The 17,413-nt window shown below is 43.6% G+C and overlaps 1 protein-coding gene across 6 annotated transcripts in view; it reads left to right on the top strand.

Moving 5' to 3' along the window:
* ACOT7 (acyl-CoA thioesterase 7) overlaps positions 1 to 17,413 on the top strand; it is a 149,265-nt gene that overhangs the window by 61,610 nt on the left and 70,242 nt on the right. For all 6 annotated transcript variants that reach the window (XM_007532755.3, XM_016192398.2, XM_060201366.1 and 3 more), the window contains exon 5: positions 7,409 to 7,523. In XM_007532755.3, the coding sequence (XP_007532817.1) occupies positions 7,409 to 7,523 (115 nt within the window). The remainder of the gene's footprint in view (positions 1 to 7,408; positions 7,524 to 17,413) is intronic.

Genomic DNA, 17,413 nt, shown 5'->3' with positions numbered 1-17,413 from the left:
GCATAACCATTATGTTGGCACCCCCCATAGTAAGTTTTTTAAAAAGGGCCTGCGGCTAGAATCACATCCTAACGTATCTATTGCCCTGGTGGTCTTAATTCACTGTTGAGGGCACTCAGTGCTTTTGCCAGTGCCTAGGTCAGACCATACCCTAGATGAGGCAGGCATTTTTTCCCCTACATAGACATCAGGGATTTGATCATTATAATGGTATATGTTTATTTAAAAAAAAAAAAAAGGAAAGGAAAGAAATTACTCAATCTCCTTGAATCTTTTTTTTTATATTCTTAAATAAACAAAAGCCAAGAATAAGATTGTTATAATAGCATTATGCTAAAGATCCTATCCAGAATAAGATATGAAAAAAACTTTTTATTTGAAAATATGACTATTTATATAGGTAAGCCCAAATAATCTATAGAAAAACTATTGAAATTGTTCAAACCCATAGTCCCCACTTGCAGGGAAGAAACTTCACAAGCAGTAGAGCAATGCTGCAGGTTATCTTCCCCCTCCTTGTCTCTATTTTTTAAAATATTTCATTTTATTTATTATTGAATAGAGACAGAGAGAAATTGAGAGGGAAGGAGAGAGACAAAGAGGAAGAGAGACAACTGCAGCCCTGCTTTACCACTTGTGAAGGTTTTCCCCTGCAGGTGGGTACCAGGGGGATGAACCTGTGTTTTTGTGCACTGTAACATGAGTACTTAACAAGGTGTGCCACTGCCTGGTCCCTACCCTCTCTTATCTTATCTCTCTTTCTCTGTCTCTATCAGAAAAAGAAGAAAGAGAGGGAGGGAGAGAGAAAGAAAAAGAGGGAGGGAGAGAAGGAAGGAAAATTGGGTGCTGGAAGCAAGGAGGTCATTATGCAAACATGATACCCCTGGTGAAAACAAATACTTATGACTTCTTTTACAAAATATAGGAATTTGTATAAGAGAAATATTTGTAAGAAACAATCACAAAATTTTATCTTGACTTCCACAACTATTTTCTCTTAAATTTAATAATATATTGTTAGAATTTTAAGAGTTCAAATTAACTAATTATATCTATGATAAACTCTTAATTATGTTTAGTAGTCTAGTTTTTTTTTAATAATTTATTTCTTTATTGGGGAATTAATGTTTTACATTCAACAGTAAATACAATAGTTTGTACATGCATAACATTCCCCAGATTCCCATTTAACAATACAACCTCCACTATGTCATTCATCATCTTTCATGGACCTGTATTCTCCCCACCCACCTACCCCAGAGTCTTTTACTTTGGTGTAATACTCCAATTCCATTTCAGGTTCGACTTGTGTTTTCTTTTCTAATCTTGTTTTTCAACTTCGGCCTGAGAGTGAGATCATCCCATAGTCATCCTTCTGTTTCTGACTTATTTCACTCAACATGATTTTTTCAAGGTCCATCCAAGATCGGCTGAAAACGGTGAAGTCACCATTTTTTACAGCTGAGTAGTATTCCATTGTGTATATAGACCACAACTTGCTCAGCCACTCATCTGTTGTTGGACACCTGGTTTGCTTCCAGGTTTTGGCTATTACAAATTGTGCTGCCAAGAACATATGTGTACACAGATCTTTTTGGATGGATGTGTTGGGTTCCTTAGGATATATCCCCAGGAGGGGAATTGCAGGGTCATAGGGTAGGTCCATTTCTAGCCTTCTGAGAGTTCTCCAGACTGTTCTCCACAGAGGTTGGACCAATTGACATTCCCACCAGCAGTGCAGGAGGGTTCCTTTGACCCCACACCCTTTCCAGCATTTGCTGCTGTTACCTTTTCTGATGTATGACATTCTCACGGGAGTGAAGTGATATCTCATTGTTGTCTTGATTTGCATTTCTCTGACAACCAGAGACTTGGAGCATTTTTTCATGTGTTTCTCGGCCTTTTGGATCTTTTCTGTGGTGAATATTCTGTCCAAGTCCTCCCCCCATTTTTGGATGGGGTTATTTGTTGTCTTGTTGTTGAGTCTGGCAAGCACTTTATATATGTTGGTTATTAAACTCTTATCTGATGTATGGCATGTAAAGATCTTCTCCCATTCTGTGAGGGGTCTCTTGGTTTGGGTAGTGGTTTCTTTTGCTGTGAAGAAGCTTTTTTTTTTTTAATTTTTTAAAAATATTTATTTTATTTATTTATTCCCTTTTGTTGCCCTTGTTGTTTTATTGTTGTAGTTATTATTGTTGTTGTCATTGTTGGATAGGACAGAGAGAAATGGAGAGAGGGAGGGCAAGACAGAGAGGAGGAGAGAAAGATAGACACCTGCAGACCTGCTTCACCGCCTGTGAAGCGACTCCCCTGCAGGTGGGGAGCCGGGGTTCGAACTGGGATCCTTATGCCGGTCCTTGTGCTTTGCACCACCTGCGCTTAGCCCGCTGCACTACAGCCCGACTCCCGAAGAAGCTTTTTAATTTGGTGTAGTCCCATAGGTTTATACTTGCCTTAGTCTTCTTTGTAATTGGATTCGTTTCATTGAAAATGTCTTTAAAATTTATGCGGAAAAAAGTTCTGCCAATATTTTCCTCTAAGTATCTGATAGTTTCTGGTCTAACATCCAAGTCCTTGATCCACTTGGAATTGACTTTTGTATTTGGTGAAATACAGTGATTCAGTTTCATTCTTCTGCATGTTTCAACCCATTGTTTCCAACACCATTTGTTGAAGAGACTCTGCTTTCCCCATGTAATAGTCTGGGCACCTTTGTCAAAGATTAGATGTCCATAGGTGTGGGGCCTCATTTCTGGGCTCTCAATTCTATTCCACTGGTCAGTGTGTCTGTTCATGTTCCAGTACCAAGCAGTTTTGATGACAATGGCCCTATAATACAGTTTGAGATCTGGGAGTGTGATGCCTCCGGTTCTGTTCTTTTTTCTCAAGATTGTTTTGGCAATTCTAGGTCTTTCCTGGTTCCAGATAAACATTTGTAGCATTTTTTCTATTCTCCTAAAAAATGTGCTTGGGATCTTGATGGGGATAGCATTAAATTTGTAGATGGCTCTGGGTAATATATTCATTTTGATGATGTTAATTCTTCCAACCCATGAACATGGAATATCTTTCCACTTCTTTGTGTCTTTTTCAATTTCTTTGAGTAGTGACTCATAATTTTCAGTATACAAGTCTTTCACTTATTTGGTTAGGTTTACTCATAGATATTTTATTGTTTTTGTTGCTATAGTAAAAGGAATTGATTTCTGGATTTCAATTTCTTCTAACTTAGTGTTTGCATAGAGGAATGCCACTGACTTTTGAATGTTAATTTTATAGCCTGACACCTTACTGTATTGCCTGATGATTTCCAAAAGCTTCTTGCTGGATTCCTTAGGTTTTTCCATGTATACTATCATGTCATCTGCAAATAAGGAGAGTTTGACTTCTTCTCTTCCAATCTGTATGCCTTTAATTCCTTGATCCTGCCTGATTGCTATGGCAAGAACTTCCAACACTATGTTGAATAGTAATGGTGATAGTGGGCAGCCCTGTCTAGTACCTGATCTGAGTGGAAATGCTTCCAGTTTTTCACCATTGAGTATATGATGTTGGCTGTAGGTTTGCTATATATAGACTCCACTATCTTCAGGAATTTTCCATCTATTCCCATTTTTTGTAGTGTTTTGATCATAAAGGGATGTTGTATTTTGTCAAAGGCTTTCTCTGCATCTATTGATATGACCATGTGGTTTTTGATCTTGCTTTTGTTGATGTGGTGGATCACATTGATTGATTTACATATATTAAACCAACCTTGCATGCCTGGGATAAACCCCACTTGGTCATGATGAACAATCTTTTGATATACTGCTGTATCCGGTTGGCTAGAATTTTGTTCAATATTTTCACATCTATGTTCATCAGAGATATTGGTCTGTAGTTTTCTTTTTTGGTTGTGTCCCTGTCTGCTTTTGGTATCAGGGTGATGTTGGCTTCATTGAAGCTGGCAGGGAATCTCCTTGAATCTTAACACACCAAGCATACCAGTCACATTATATGTAGATCCTCGAACTCAGTTCTTTTTCTGCCTTAATTTTCAGATGCTGCAAAATTTAGATCTTTCTAACAAGGCTGGGGTTATTGCTGAGGTTCAGTGCTGGCACGACGAATCCACTGCTCCTGGCAGCCATTTATTTTTCTTTTTATTGGATAGGACAAAGAGAAATTGAGAGAGGAGGAGAAGATAGAGAAAGAAAAACACCTGTAGATCTGCTTTACCACTTGTGAAGTCACCCCCCTTGCTGGGGGCTCGAACCTGTATCCTTGCTTAGGTCCTTGCACTTTATAATATGTGTGCTTAACCAGGTGTACCACTACCTAGCCCCCTCATATAATACATCTTACATCTCCATATTGAAGGAATATTTCTGCACAGAATGTTGGATTTTGCTTCCTTCTAGCTCTGGTAGAGCTCAAGGCCCATGGGGAAGGGACAGGTAGCTCCTACCACCCCCCCCATACACACATACACACACCCACACTGAGACTGGGCAGCTGTGCCCCACCCCCATGACTGCTCTTCCCCCATATACACAGTAGCAGGGTAACTCTTCATCCACCCTCATCATCTGCTTACTCCTGCCTCCCCCACCCCCCCATACCCAATAGGCTCCCCTGTCTCCTTGCTTAGTTGGGTTTGATAGGATATTAGCATTAATTTTGTCCTGTGGGAGAGGGTGTGGTGTATTGAAACTGTTCCACCAAGTGGAACTGGACTGAAACAGAGGGACTCTGGCTGGAAGAAGCCACCTAACTCCCAGCTACAAAACTGGTGACATTAGTTTGTACTGCCTATCCCCCATCCCCAACTCCCATGCTGGGTCCAAAGACAGGTCTTCAGTGGACCAGAAATAGAGGTTTCTGTTCCCATGGAGAGGTCATCTGGGTAGGCTCCTTCCTCCCCTCAGCACTGACCACGTTGCCCTCCATCCTACAAACTACCTCTTGTGTCCCCTGCACAAAGCTTTGCTCCTTACTGAGGACCACAGGTCTCTGTACCTGCTGTGTCTCACACATTTCACATCCTGTGTACACATGGGCATGTGTCTTCACTGCACGTAGAGACACCTACTGCCAGCTCTGCCCAGGTCTGTTTGGTACAGGACTTGGTCTCTGCTCCACCTTAGTCTTCTTGGGAACAGGGACCTCACTGGTCCTGTGATGGGAACAGGAGGCGAGCCCGTGGACAGGTAGGGGCAGTGACACCTAGACACAGGCTTTCTTGATGTGAAACTGTGTGCTGCTCTGTCTCAGCTGTTGGGGCTTCTTTGTCCACTGTATTTGATGAGCCTTATGCATGTGCAGGTGGTGACTGTTGGGTGCCAGGATGCTCATTAACGTATCCTAGAGATTTTGCCCTAGATTTAAAGCCAGCAGGGAAGACTTTATGGGGAAACTGCTTTCTTTGTCTTGGGTCCACAATGGGGCTTCTGTCCAACTGCAGAGGTTGGGATCTCTTGTCTGACATTGATTACAAGGGCTTGTTAGCCCAAGAAGATTGGCTCTTTTTGGGGGGAAATCTCTTTCAAAATCAGTGAAATCCAGCTGTCAGTTTTATTAGGTCTGCCCAGCACAGGCTCTGTTCTTCCACTCCATGCTCTGCTGGCAGAACACTAGGAAGCAGTTTATTTATGGAGGAAAAGGTTAAGTTAGCTTCTTCAGCTGAAAACACCAGCATGGTTTGTGATCTCACCTTGGATCACATCACTAATCAGCAGAGGCTATCTGATACTAGAACAGTGCCATGAGCAGGAAAATCAGGATGCTTCAAAGTGACTTTTAAAAGCAGGTCTGAAATTGGCATCTGTGATGAATTTGTTGAAGGTAGAAAGGCAAAGGGGAATGGAGAAGGCCATGAATTGCCCCAAGTTTTGTGGCTTCCTTGCCATGATGGCCAGTAGAGTGGATTCAGTAGAGGAGAGCAGGCTGCAGCTAATGGAAGAAGCAAGCCAGCTGGTCAGCCAGAGGCTGCCATGTGGAAATGGGGCAGCTCAGGGAAGGCTGGAATATGATGGAACCTGGGTGATGTGGATCACTAGATTCCCTTCAAGGGTCCAGGGTGGGAAGACACTGTAGAGTGTGGCTGACATCTTAGGGAAGTTCATCATCTCCACATGCCTCTTGGACTCAGGAGCCCAGTGTTGGTGCCAAATTTTATGTTCATATTTGTTTTTAACTTCTTGGGTCAAATCCCTTGTGGTTCATTTGGGACAAGTCAGAGTCTGTCTTAGCTTAGGTCATGTGAACCTTTAGCTCATTCATCCAGTCGTGGTTAGAAGTGGAGAGAGAATACTTAGGGACCTGCGAGTGGATAATTAAGATACTTAGGGCCCTGCCCTAAGGACTCCCTGATTTTTTAGTTCTCTGTCCAGGAATGAGCCTCAGGCAGCATAGGGTGCGAAGTGGAAATGAGGGCTGAGTGTGTGGTGTGAAATTGTTGAATAGTAAGACACTGATTGTGGGGTACCATGGAGCAGCTCTATCACAGACTGTTAGATCATGAGGTCAGAGAATTTTTTTTAAAAATCACCCCCCCTTTTTTATACAATATGTGCAGCATATTTTACATATATTGTAGCATTATATCATTGTGAAGCCATTTTTGGTCCCTATGTGTTCCCACTCTGATAACTGTCGTGCTCACATTCTCACATTGGATGGCAGTCTACTGGTCCATAAATAAAGCCAGTTTTTGGATTTTCTTTTTTAAAAACATTTTATTTACTTTTAATGAGAAAGATAGGAAGAGAGAACGAACCAGACATCACTCTGGTACATGTACTGCTGGGGATTGAACTCGGGACCTCGTGCTTGAGTCCAGTGTTTTATCTACTGCACCATCCTCAAAAAAAAAGTTAACTTCAGGAGGGATATAACATTTGAACTGGGTTTTTATTACTCTTTTATTATTATTACTATTTATGGGGGGAGGGTTGGAGCTACAAGAGATTTCCCCTTCTCTGTGTTGGATATACATGATCAAAAGAATAAATGGGTTCTGTCTCTTTTTTTTGTAATTTTTTAATATTCATTTATTCCCTTATTGCCCTTGTTTTATTGTTGTAGTTATTGTTGTTATTGATGTTGTCACTGTTGCATAAGATAGAGAGAAATGGAGAGAGATGGAGAAGACAGAGGGGGAGATAAAGATAGACACCTGCAGACCTGCATCACTGCTTGTGAAGCGACTCCCCTGCAGGTGGGGAGCCAGGGGCTCAAACCAGGGTCCTTAAACCAGTCCTTGCACTTTGCACCAGCTGCAGTTAACCCACTGCACTACCGCCCGACTCCTGGGTTCTGTTTCTATAAAGGTCTGCCACCCAAAATGCAGAGAGTATAGGTCTGAGGGGTGAGTAGGCCCAGGAGGGTGAGGAGAGTGACCTAAGCCCTCTGTATTCTGCAGTACTCCCGGCAGGAGCAGGAGGAGGAGGGCCGCAAGCGATACGAGGCCCAGAAATTGGAGCGCATGGAGACCAAGTGGAAGAATGGGGACATTGTCCAGCCTGTTCCGAACCCAGGTGAGCCAGGATGTGGGGATGGAGCTCTGGTGGGACATGGATGATAAGCTAATCAGTGTGGGTGGAGATTGACGAGTATGGTTGGGGTTGGTGAGATGTGCTGACAGGTTGATGATTGGATGAGGGCAGGATGCTGGTAGAGTATGAAGAGGTTGGGGGGGATATAGGATACTGCTATCCATGGGGTGGCATCAGCTTCCTACCGTTCACCCTCTGCCTTCAAGCTTGACATTAGTTAATTAATTAATTATTCTTCATTTACCACTGCAGAGTGAACCCAAGGCTCTGCAAATGAACCTTAAGGTGTGTGCTGTGCTGGGTGAGCTGTCTCTTGGTCCCCAGACTCGTGCCTTTATAGTTTTTGTCAACTGACACTGAGAAAAAGTTACCTGTCAATGAACATAAAAAAAAAAATGTACTGCTATGATGAAACCCAACAAAGTGGTGTCTTTAGAAGCTAAAATTAAACTGACAGCTTATAACTGAAGACAGGCCTGGGCTCTTTGGTGGTGAGTGGAGTTGCTCCAGGCCCAGGGGCCTTTGATATAATGGTAGGGTGGTGGAGTGGGGGCAAAGAGCTACTCCAGACCCAGGCCAGGCAGGGAGGGACACAGAGGCCTGAGGAGTTCAGGGCTTTGCAAAAGTGAGGTTTGATCTCAGCCTATTTATTGAGTTGATTGTCTGGAAAAAGAAAATTACTTAAATTTTCAGTCAGTGTAAATTCATTCACTGGGCGGGGCTAGATAGCATAATGGTGATGCAAAGAGATTTTCACGCCTGCAGCCCCAAGGTCCCAGGTTCAATCACCTGCATTATCATAAGCCAGAGCTGAACAGTGCTCTGGTTAAAGAAATAATAATAATAATAGGGGGCCAGGAGGTAGTGCAGCGGGTTAAATGCACATGACGCAAAGTGCAAGGGCCGGCGTAAGGATCCCGGTTTGAGCCTCCGGTTCCCCACCTGCAGGGGGGTTGTTTCACAAGCGATGAAGCAGGTCTGCAGATATCTATCTTTCTCTCTGAATAAATATATAAATAAATAATAAAATTTTAAAATAATAAATAATAAAAATAGGTTTGTTCACTCATGAAATTATTTTTCATTTTCCTTTGTCAGAGTAAAGGGGAATATTCCCCACCTTTCCCTTTGTCTCTTTTGAGACTGGATGAGCAAATAAGCAACCCAGATTAGTTTTAAGAAAATGAAGTAACCTAATAAGTAAATGGAATAAACCAGGGGTTTATATCCCTGTGCTAAGGAACCTGGACCCTTTAGAAGGGAGGAGGAAGATGGCATTCTAACCCTTAAGATTTCTTGATAGATTTTTCCACACATTTATTTGTATGTGTGCAGATGTTTTCAAAGGTGAAGTGACATGAATAATAGAACAGGGCTATGGTGTCTCTTCTCTATCTCCATCTCTTCCTCTCATCTCTTATCTTCTGTCTAAGAGTCCTCTAGGAATGGTGGAATGATGTAGGTGCAAGATCCTAGCAATAGGAAGTCAGGTGGTAGCTCAGTGGGTTAAGCGCAGGTGGCACAAAGTGCAAGGAGCGGCACAAGGATCCCCGTTCGAGCCCCCAACTCCCCACCTGCAGAGGAGTCACTTCACAGGCAGTGAAGCAGGTCTGCAGGTGTTTTTCTCTCCCCCTCTGTCTTCCCCTCTTCTCTCCGTTTCTCTCTGTCCTATCCAACAATGATGACATCAATAACAACAATAATAACTACAACAGTAAAACAAGGGCAACAAAAGGGAATATATATATGATAACTTTAGAGAAAGAAAAAAGATCCTAAAAATAACTCTGGTGACAAAATAAGCAAATATCTCTTAGGTAAGTAACATGTCTCTATGGAGGCAATCTTCACAAGAAGTAGCAATGTTGTGTTATCTTTCCTTAATGCTCTCTCTCTCTCTCTCTCTCTCTCTTAAGTTATTTATTGGATATATACAGAGAGAAATTGACATGAAGGGGGAGAGACACCTACAGCACTTACTTCACCACTTGTGAAGCTTGCCCCCTGCAGGTGGGGACCAGGGGTTTGAACCTGGGTCATTGTAATATGTGTGCTCAACCAGGTGCACCATGCTTGCCCCCTCCCCTTTGCTTACACCCTTTCTGTCTCTCACTTTCTTATCCGGGGTAGAAAAAGTCCGCCAGGAGCGGTGGATTGTGCAGGTGCAAAAAGCTTGGCAAGAACAAACAGGACAGCAGCTCAGAGGGAAGAGGGCAGAAGTTTGCTCAGCATGGGGGTCTCTTCCTGAGAGAAGCCCTTCCTCCCTGTCCTGATGAGGCAGGCTGGGACCTACACTAGGCACCTACTGATCCTTGTCCCCCTTCCTGTACATTCTCAAGCCCCTGTGTGTCTATAACTCTATCACTTTGGAAACCAGAACTGGTTTTCAGCTGTTGCCTAGCAACCTCCAAGAGGCCCCAACCCTATCCTGCAAGTGTCTTCCAGAGCCTGAGAGTTCCTTCAAACCTAGTTTTTGTTGTTTTCTCCACTTGGCAAGAGAAAATACAATTACCTTGAACTGTTCAACCTGTAACCATCAATTGTCCAGCTTAAACCACAAAGGAAGCATTTGGCCCTATAACTGATCATCCATTTGTGCAGCTGTCAGGCTTATGACAGAATCAGTCCTGCCTCCAGTGAATGAAGATACCTGCCCTGTCCTGGCCTTTGCATATAAGTAATGTTCACCTCTAAGTCTGCTCAAGGCCTGCCAGTACAGCTAGAGGCAGACCCACCCCTAGCTCCCAGTGTGAGCCAGTTTTGCTTCCCTGAGGGGAGCCCAGATCCCCCCATTGGCAGATCTATACCACATCATCCTCAGAGCTCTCTCTGGGTGAGAATAGCTTCTCCCCAGGGTCTCTAACCTTGCTGCACTCCCTTCTGCACTCATTCTGGTAGAGTGGCTGGGGTCAGACTGCCATAGCTAAATCCCAACCCTATCTGCAGTCCTCCCCAGGGGATTTGGTCCATGAGCACCTCAGTTTCTTCAGCTGCAGAAGTCAGATTTCAGGTTCATTATGGTCATGTTCAGTCTCTTTTGACTGACCTGGGGTCCTAACCCAGTTCTCTGATCACTTGGAATTTGTAGTTTCAATGATTAGGTACTATTATCAAAGTCATGGTGCTAAATCCTGGAATCCTAGTGCATACTTCAGTAGAGGTTTTATCTCAAGTAAAATCCAATTGGGGGCTGCAGTGAGGGAGGGAGCTTGACTTATTGGTACAGTGTATGTCTTCCATGGGGCCCTGGAATCTATACTTAGTACTTACATGAGAGAGGAAAAGAAGAAGAAGAAGGAGAAAGAGGAGAAGAAGAAGAAGAAGGAGAAGGGGAAGAAGGAGGAGGAGGAGGAGAAGGAGAAGGAGAAAAAGAGTCCCACAGAAGTAATAAAACTTTTCAGGCAGGAAGCTCCAATGGGGAAATTAAGAAATAGATAAAGCCCAATTTGGGCCATCCTAATGGGGAGGTTTCCTCCAGATGGTGGAGATTCAGGCTTTGATGTTGAGGCCCCAAGTGGTTGCATAATTTCACAGCTCCGGCCAGCATTTTACTTCAGATAGAGAAGGGCAAGAGGGAGACACCACTGCACTGGAGCTTCCTCTGGTGCCGTAGCACCTACTATGTAGTTCTATAACTCCAGCCTAGGCCAAGTGCATGCAAGGTGTGCACTCTACCTGGTGGACTGTCTCTCCAACCCAGCATATCCTTAACAGGTAGCTTTGGGGGCTGCCTTGGAAGAGAAAAGTGTAGGTACCTGGGGTTTCCTTGCTTGTTTTGCTTGCTTCCTATTGTTCAATGTCCTGTGGAGTGACAGTTATCAGCCTAGGCTTGGGCGACTTGGAGCTAGTTTGGGGGCATGGAGGTGTGTGTATTAATTAGACACAGCTTAATTAGTCTTTCTGAATATCATCATAGAACTGTAGAGGCATCACTTTGCCTGAGTTCTTTTTTTCTTTTCTTTTTTAATTTCTTTATTGGGGAATTAATGTTTTACACTCGACAGTAAATACAATAGTTTGTACATGCATAACATTTCTCAGTTTTCCATATAACAATACAACCTCCACTAGGTCCTCTGTCATCCTTCTTGGACTGGCATTCTCCCCCCCAACCCACTCACCCAAGAGTCTTTTACATTGGTGCAAAACGCCAATTCTAGTTCAGGTTCTATTTGTGTTTTCTCTTCTGATCTTGTTTCTCAACTTCTGCCTGAGAGTGAGATCATCCCATAGTCATCCTTCTGTTTCTGACTTATTTCGCTTAACATGAATTTTTCAAGGTCCATCCAAGATTGGCTGAAAACGGTGAAGTCACCATTTTTTATAGCTGAGTAATATTCCATTGTGTATATATACCACAACTTGCTCAGCTACTCATCTGTTGTTGGACACCTGGGTTGCTTCCAGGTTTTGGCTATTACAAATTGTGCTGCTAAGAACATATGTGTACACAGATCTTTTTGGATGGGTGTGTTGGGTTCCTTAGTATATATGGGAATTGCATGATCATAGGTTAGGTCCATTTCTAGCCTTCTGAGAGTGCTCCAGACTGTTCTCTACAGGGTGTAGACCAATTTACATTCCCACCAGCAGTGTAGGAGGGTTCCTTTGACCCCACAACCTCTCCAGCATTTGTTGCTGCTACCTTTTCTGATGTGTGACATTCTCACAGGCGTGAAGTGGTATCTCATTGTTGTCTTTATTTGCATTTCTCTGACAATCAAAGACTTGGAACATTCTTTCATGTGTTTCTGCCTGAGTTCTTCTAGTTACTTCACATGACTTGTTGAATAAGTAGATATTTAACATGACATCTATTTTTGTGTGCAGTTTTCATTGTCTGGAATTAAAAAAAAAAATATATATATATATATATTGTGTGTGTGTGTGTGTACTGTCCACACATATGTCTATGATCTGGTCAAAGCAGTTCCTGAGACTGGTCCAAATTTGGGGCTGTTTGTTTCCATTCATATGCTATAAAACTGTTACTTTCATGTCTTTGAGGGGAATACAAAGCAAACAAAAGCACTGTGGAGTGTTCTTGGATGTGGCAGTCATTCTCTATGTCTGCTTTGCAGATAGACAAGGGGTGATGTGGGCTGGGCAGCTCTGATGGAGGCTGGGGGTTGGTCTCTGGTGCCTGTAATTAGCAGAGGGACTTTGTCTTTGTCCCTCAGTATTTCTCTCTCTTTTTTTCTTTTTTTTTTTGCCAGAGCACTGCTCAGCTCTGGCTTATGCGGTGTGGGGGATTGAACCTGGGACTTGAGAGCCTTAGGCATGAAAGTCTCTTTGCATAACCATTATGCTATACCCCCACCCTGTCCCTCAGTATTTCTAACTGTGCCCCTATACTCCAGCTCCCTATTCAAGGCCTGAGCATCTGAAGACACTCCTGCAGGGTATATATTAATAAGCAGTGACTGTTAACCATGCCTCCTGTATCACATAAGGGTTAGAGGTACATTTTCTCCACTTCCAACTCACATTTGGAACTAGAAAGATTAGAGTACTAACTTCTGCATCCCTGCTTTCTCCCAGCAGCAGCTGAGAGCATGCTCTGTTCCCCTGAAGTCCAACATGGTTTCAGCAATCAACACTGTTCTAGAGCCTCCCTCTCCTGTCCTGGGTCAAATCATGGAATCTCTGCAATGACCAGTCTCATGTTTCACCAGGGGGAATTCTGCAGCCTTTTCTATGAGCCTTTGGTGTGACCTTCTGCCCCCTGACTGAGAATCAGCAGTGTTTATGGTTTGATTTTAGTTGGTGTCCTTGTGCTCCAGCCCCCAGAAGGGTCAACACAAGACCCTCATCCAGGTGGGTGGGTTGGTGACAATGTCTCCAAAATGTGGCTGGCCAGTAGGGATTTTCCCACTCTGCTGCTGACTACCAGCTGTGGAGTACAGAGCTGTTGCTTCCCAATCCCAGTCCCTGACTGTGCCACCCCCACACTACCACCCCCACATAGACACCCCAAGGCAGGCAGAACCTAGGTGGGCACTGGTGCCTTCTCACCTGGCACCCAGACCTACTCCCACAGTCACACTTGTGAGCTAGGAGCCAAGATGAAGGAATAGTGGCCAGGCTCCTAGAACAAGAGCTGCCCAATAAAGTAAGATTTGCAGTTGTATCAGAGTCCTGGACTCAAAAATGGCATGGGAGTGGAAAGGGGCTGAAAGAAAATGGGGGACCCGGTAGAGGAAGACGTCTTTTTATTATTATTTCTTTATTCGGGGATTAGTGTTTTACAGTTGACAGTAAATACAATAGTTTGTACATGTTTTCTCATGTTTTCCACCCAATAATACAATCCCCACTAGGTCCTCTGCCATCCTATTCCAGGATCTGAACTCTCCCCCCACCCCCACCCCAGTCTTTTACTTTGGTGCAATACACCAACTGGAAGACTTACGTTGATGGTGGGACACACCTACCATAGAGAGGTGAGAGCTTCGAGGAGTGGGGAGGAAAAAGGGATCACAAAGGGGCACTGGGGGCCCAGTGCACTACACCGGAGGTGGTGAGAACGGTGTGCAGGCACCTATGTCAGAAACATGACCACATGACAACTGTCTCATAAATCATTTAATTAATCTCTAATAAAACAGTGAAAAATAGATATTAAAAACATAGTCTCTTCTCCAGAGTCAAAGCTACTACAAAGCCTTTGTAGACCCTCTGACTGCAGTCTTGCCAAGACACTCCAGTAATGCTCCTCTCCTCCCTCCCATTCTCTCCCTTCTTCCTTCCGCTTCCTTTTTTTTTCCTTCCACTGCCCTTCCCTCCCCCTCTTCTCTTCTTTTCTCTCCTCCCTTCTGTTCCCCTCCAGAGGCTTTTCTGAGCAGATGGCACTTCATATACACTTGAGACTACATCACTCATATACACTTGAGTCTACATCACTCTAAATTGTGAGACTCACAAACAAATAGAACCTGTCTGCCTTTGGGAGTAAATACTTCAGGTTGCAGTTCACTTGAACTGCACTTTTTCTGCCATGTGAGCCTTGCAAGCAGCCATAAGGTTTGACAGCCATGTGGAAGAGCATCAGACAAAGTCTTAGTGGGCGGAGATACTCAAGAAACCCGTTTGACTTCTGGGTCAGGCGCACCCACCTGAACTCGCTTTGTTCTAAGCAGCATCACTTGTTACCTGCATAGGGTACTGCATTGTCCCTTGTGGCCGGTAGGCTGACTTTCTCAATACTGGTCTTGCTGGGGTAGCCCCAGGCAGCCCTTTCCAATCACCCCATGTCTATCCCAGGCTGAAAATAAATGAGTGTCATCCTGCCCACTTCAGGAAAGTGGGCATGTGCAGGATGTTGGGGTCACTCAGGAAACCCTACCTGGGTATTACACATATCTTTTGGTATAGAGTTGGTGTTGCTTCTTGAAACAGCACTTGATTTCCCTCAATACACACATCACTGTTATTGCTGGGGCTTGGTTGCTCAACTGCTCTAGGCACTTTTCCCTCCTCTCAGATACATGAGATACAGAAGGGAAGAGAGAAACGTCAGAACCACTCCATTGCACCCCGTTCCCACTTGCAGGGGGTCCTCTTCATGATCAGTGAAGCAAGTCTGCAGGTGTCTTTCTCTCCCTCTGTCTCCCCATCCTCCTTCAATTTCTCTCTATCCTATCTAGTAAAAATTAGAAGGGGGGGAAATATATATATATTTATTTATATTTATATATATATATAGCCCCTGGGAGCAGTAGATTTGTAGTGCCAGCACTGAGTCCCAGCAATAACTGATAGCAATTAAAAAAAAAAAAAGAACAATGTATTGCACCAAAATAAAAGACACTGGGGTGGGTGGGGGGAGAGTTCAAGTCCTAGTACATGATGGCAGAGGACCTAGTGGGGGCTGTATTGTTATGTGGAAAACTGAGAAATGTTATGCATGTACAGCTATTGTATTTACTGCTGACTATAAAACATTAATCCCCAAATAAAGAAAAAATAAATTTAATTTAAAAAAAAGAAGAACAAGCACTCCACTACTCATGAAGTATTGTCCCTGCAGACATCTTCATGTGGTGGCCCAGTATTTGAACCCAGGTCCGTGTGTGTGTGTGTGTGTGTGTGTGTGTGTGTGTGTGTGTGTGTGTGTGTGTGTGTGTGTGTACCACCTAGATAGTATGAGCCACATACTTTCATCTGTCAAGTGTAGCCTCTTAAGATACTATAGCAGTGGTAGAAAGGGGTACCTGAGGGATTTGCTACCTTCATAAAGTATATGAGAGGGCAGGCTGGTATCAGGGAAAAGTCAGGGCACGTTGGTGTGCTGTTTCCTGGGGCCTGATCAGAGACTCATGCAAGCTGGCCAGATCTCAGTGGATGCTGATCATTGGTACCCACATCTGGTTCCAAGTCTCCATCTACCAAAAGCTATTTCTTACAGTTTTGGAGCTGAGTCAGAAAGACAGCTCACCAGGTTGGGGCCATGACTTATCTTGTTTTTAAACTTACTAGCTTGCAGGCATTGATATCAAACATCTATAAAGAACTCATAGTGCTTTGGGAGGTGGCACAGTGAATAAAGCATTGGACTCTCAAACATGAGGTTCTGAGTCTGATCCTTGACAGCACATGTACCAGAGTGATGTCTGGTTCTCTCTCTCTCCCCCCCCCCATCTTTCTTATTAATAAAGAACAACTCAGGGGAGCTGGATAGTGGCACAGCGAGTTAAGCGCACATGGCATGAAACGCAAGGACCGGCATAAGGATCCCACTTCAAGCCCCCGGCTCCCCACCTACAGGGGGTTCGCTTCACAGGTCTGCAAGTGTCTATCTTTCTCTCCCCTTCTCTGTCTCCCCTCCTCTCTCCATTTCTTTCTGTCCTATCCAACAATAATGACAGCAATAACGATGATAAAATAAAGAGGGGGTCGGGCGGTAGCACAGCAGGTTAAGTGCACATGGCGTGAAGCACAAGGACCAGCATAATGATCCCAGTTCAAGCCCCTGGCTCCCCACCTGCAGGGGAGTGACTTCACAAGCAGTGAAGCAGGTCTGCAGGTGTCTTTCCTCTCCTCCTCTCAGTCATATCCTCCTCTCTCGATTTCTCTCTGTCCTATCCAACAACAATGACATTAGTAACAACAATAATAATAACCACACCAACAATAAAACAACCAGGGAAACAAAAGGAAATAAATAAGTATTGAAAAAAAATTTAAAAAAAGAACAACTCATATAGCTCAACAAAAGAAAAAGCCAATTTAAAAAAAGTAAATAAAAGATATGAATAGACAGTTCTCTAAAGAAGAGATACATATAGCCCATGGACATGTGAAGAAATGCTCCACTTCACTCATCATTAGAAAAATGCAAATTACCCCCACCTGCAGGGCAGTTACTTCACAGGCGGTGAAGCAGGTCTGCAGGTATCTCTCTTTCTCTCCCCCTCTGCCTTCCCCTCCTCTTTCCATTTCTCTCTGTCCTATCCAACAACAACAATAATAACTACAACAATAAAAAATAACAAGGGCAACCAAAGGGAAAATAAATAAATAAATATTAAAAAAAGAAAAATGCAAATTAAAACCACATTTTAAAATATATTTTATTTATTTATTTGAGAGGAATAGGAGAGAGAGGAAGAACCAGACATCACTCTGGTACATGTGCTGCCGGGGATTGAATTCAGGACCTCATGCTTTAGGGTCCAGTGCTTTATCCACTGTGCCACCTCCTGGACCACTCAAAATTTTTTTCAAATCTTCATTTATTTATTGGATAGAGACAGCCAGAAATAGAGGGAATGAGGAGATAGGGAGAGAGACAGACACCTGAAGCACTGCTTCACCACTCATAAAGTTTTCTCCCTGCAAGTGAAGATTGGAGGCTTGAACCTGAGTCCTTG

Source organism: Erinaceus europaeus, chromosome 11, assembly GCF_950295315.1.
Source record: "Erinaceus europaeus chromosome 11, mEriEur2.1, whole genome shotgun sequence".
Classification (NCBI taxonomy): Eukaryota; Metazoa; Chordata; class Mammalia; order Eulipotyphla; family Erinaceidae; genus Erinaceus; species Erinaceus europaeus.
This window is presented reverse-complemented; position numbering and strand designations above follow the sequence as displayed.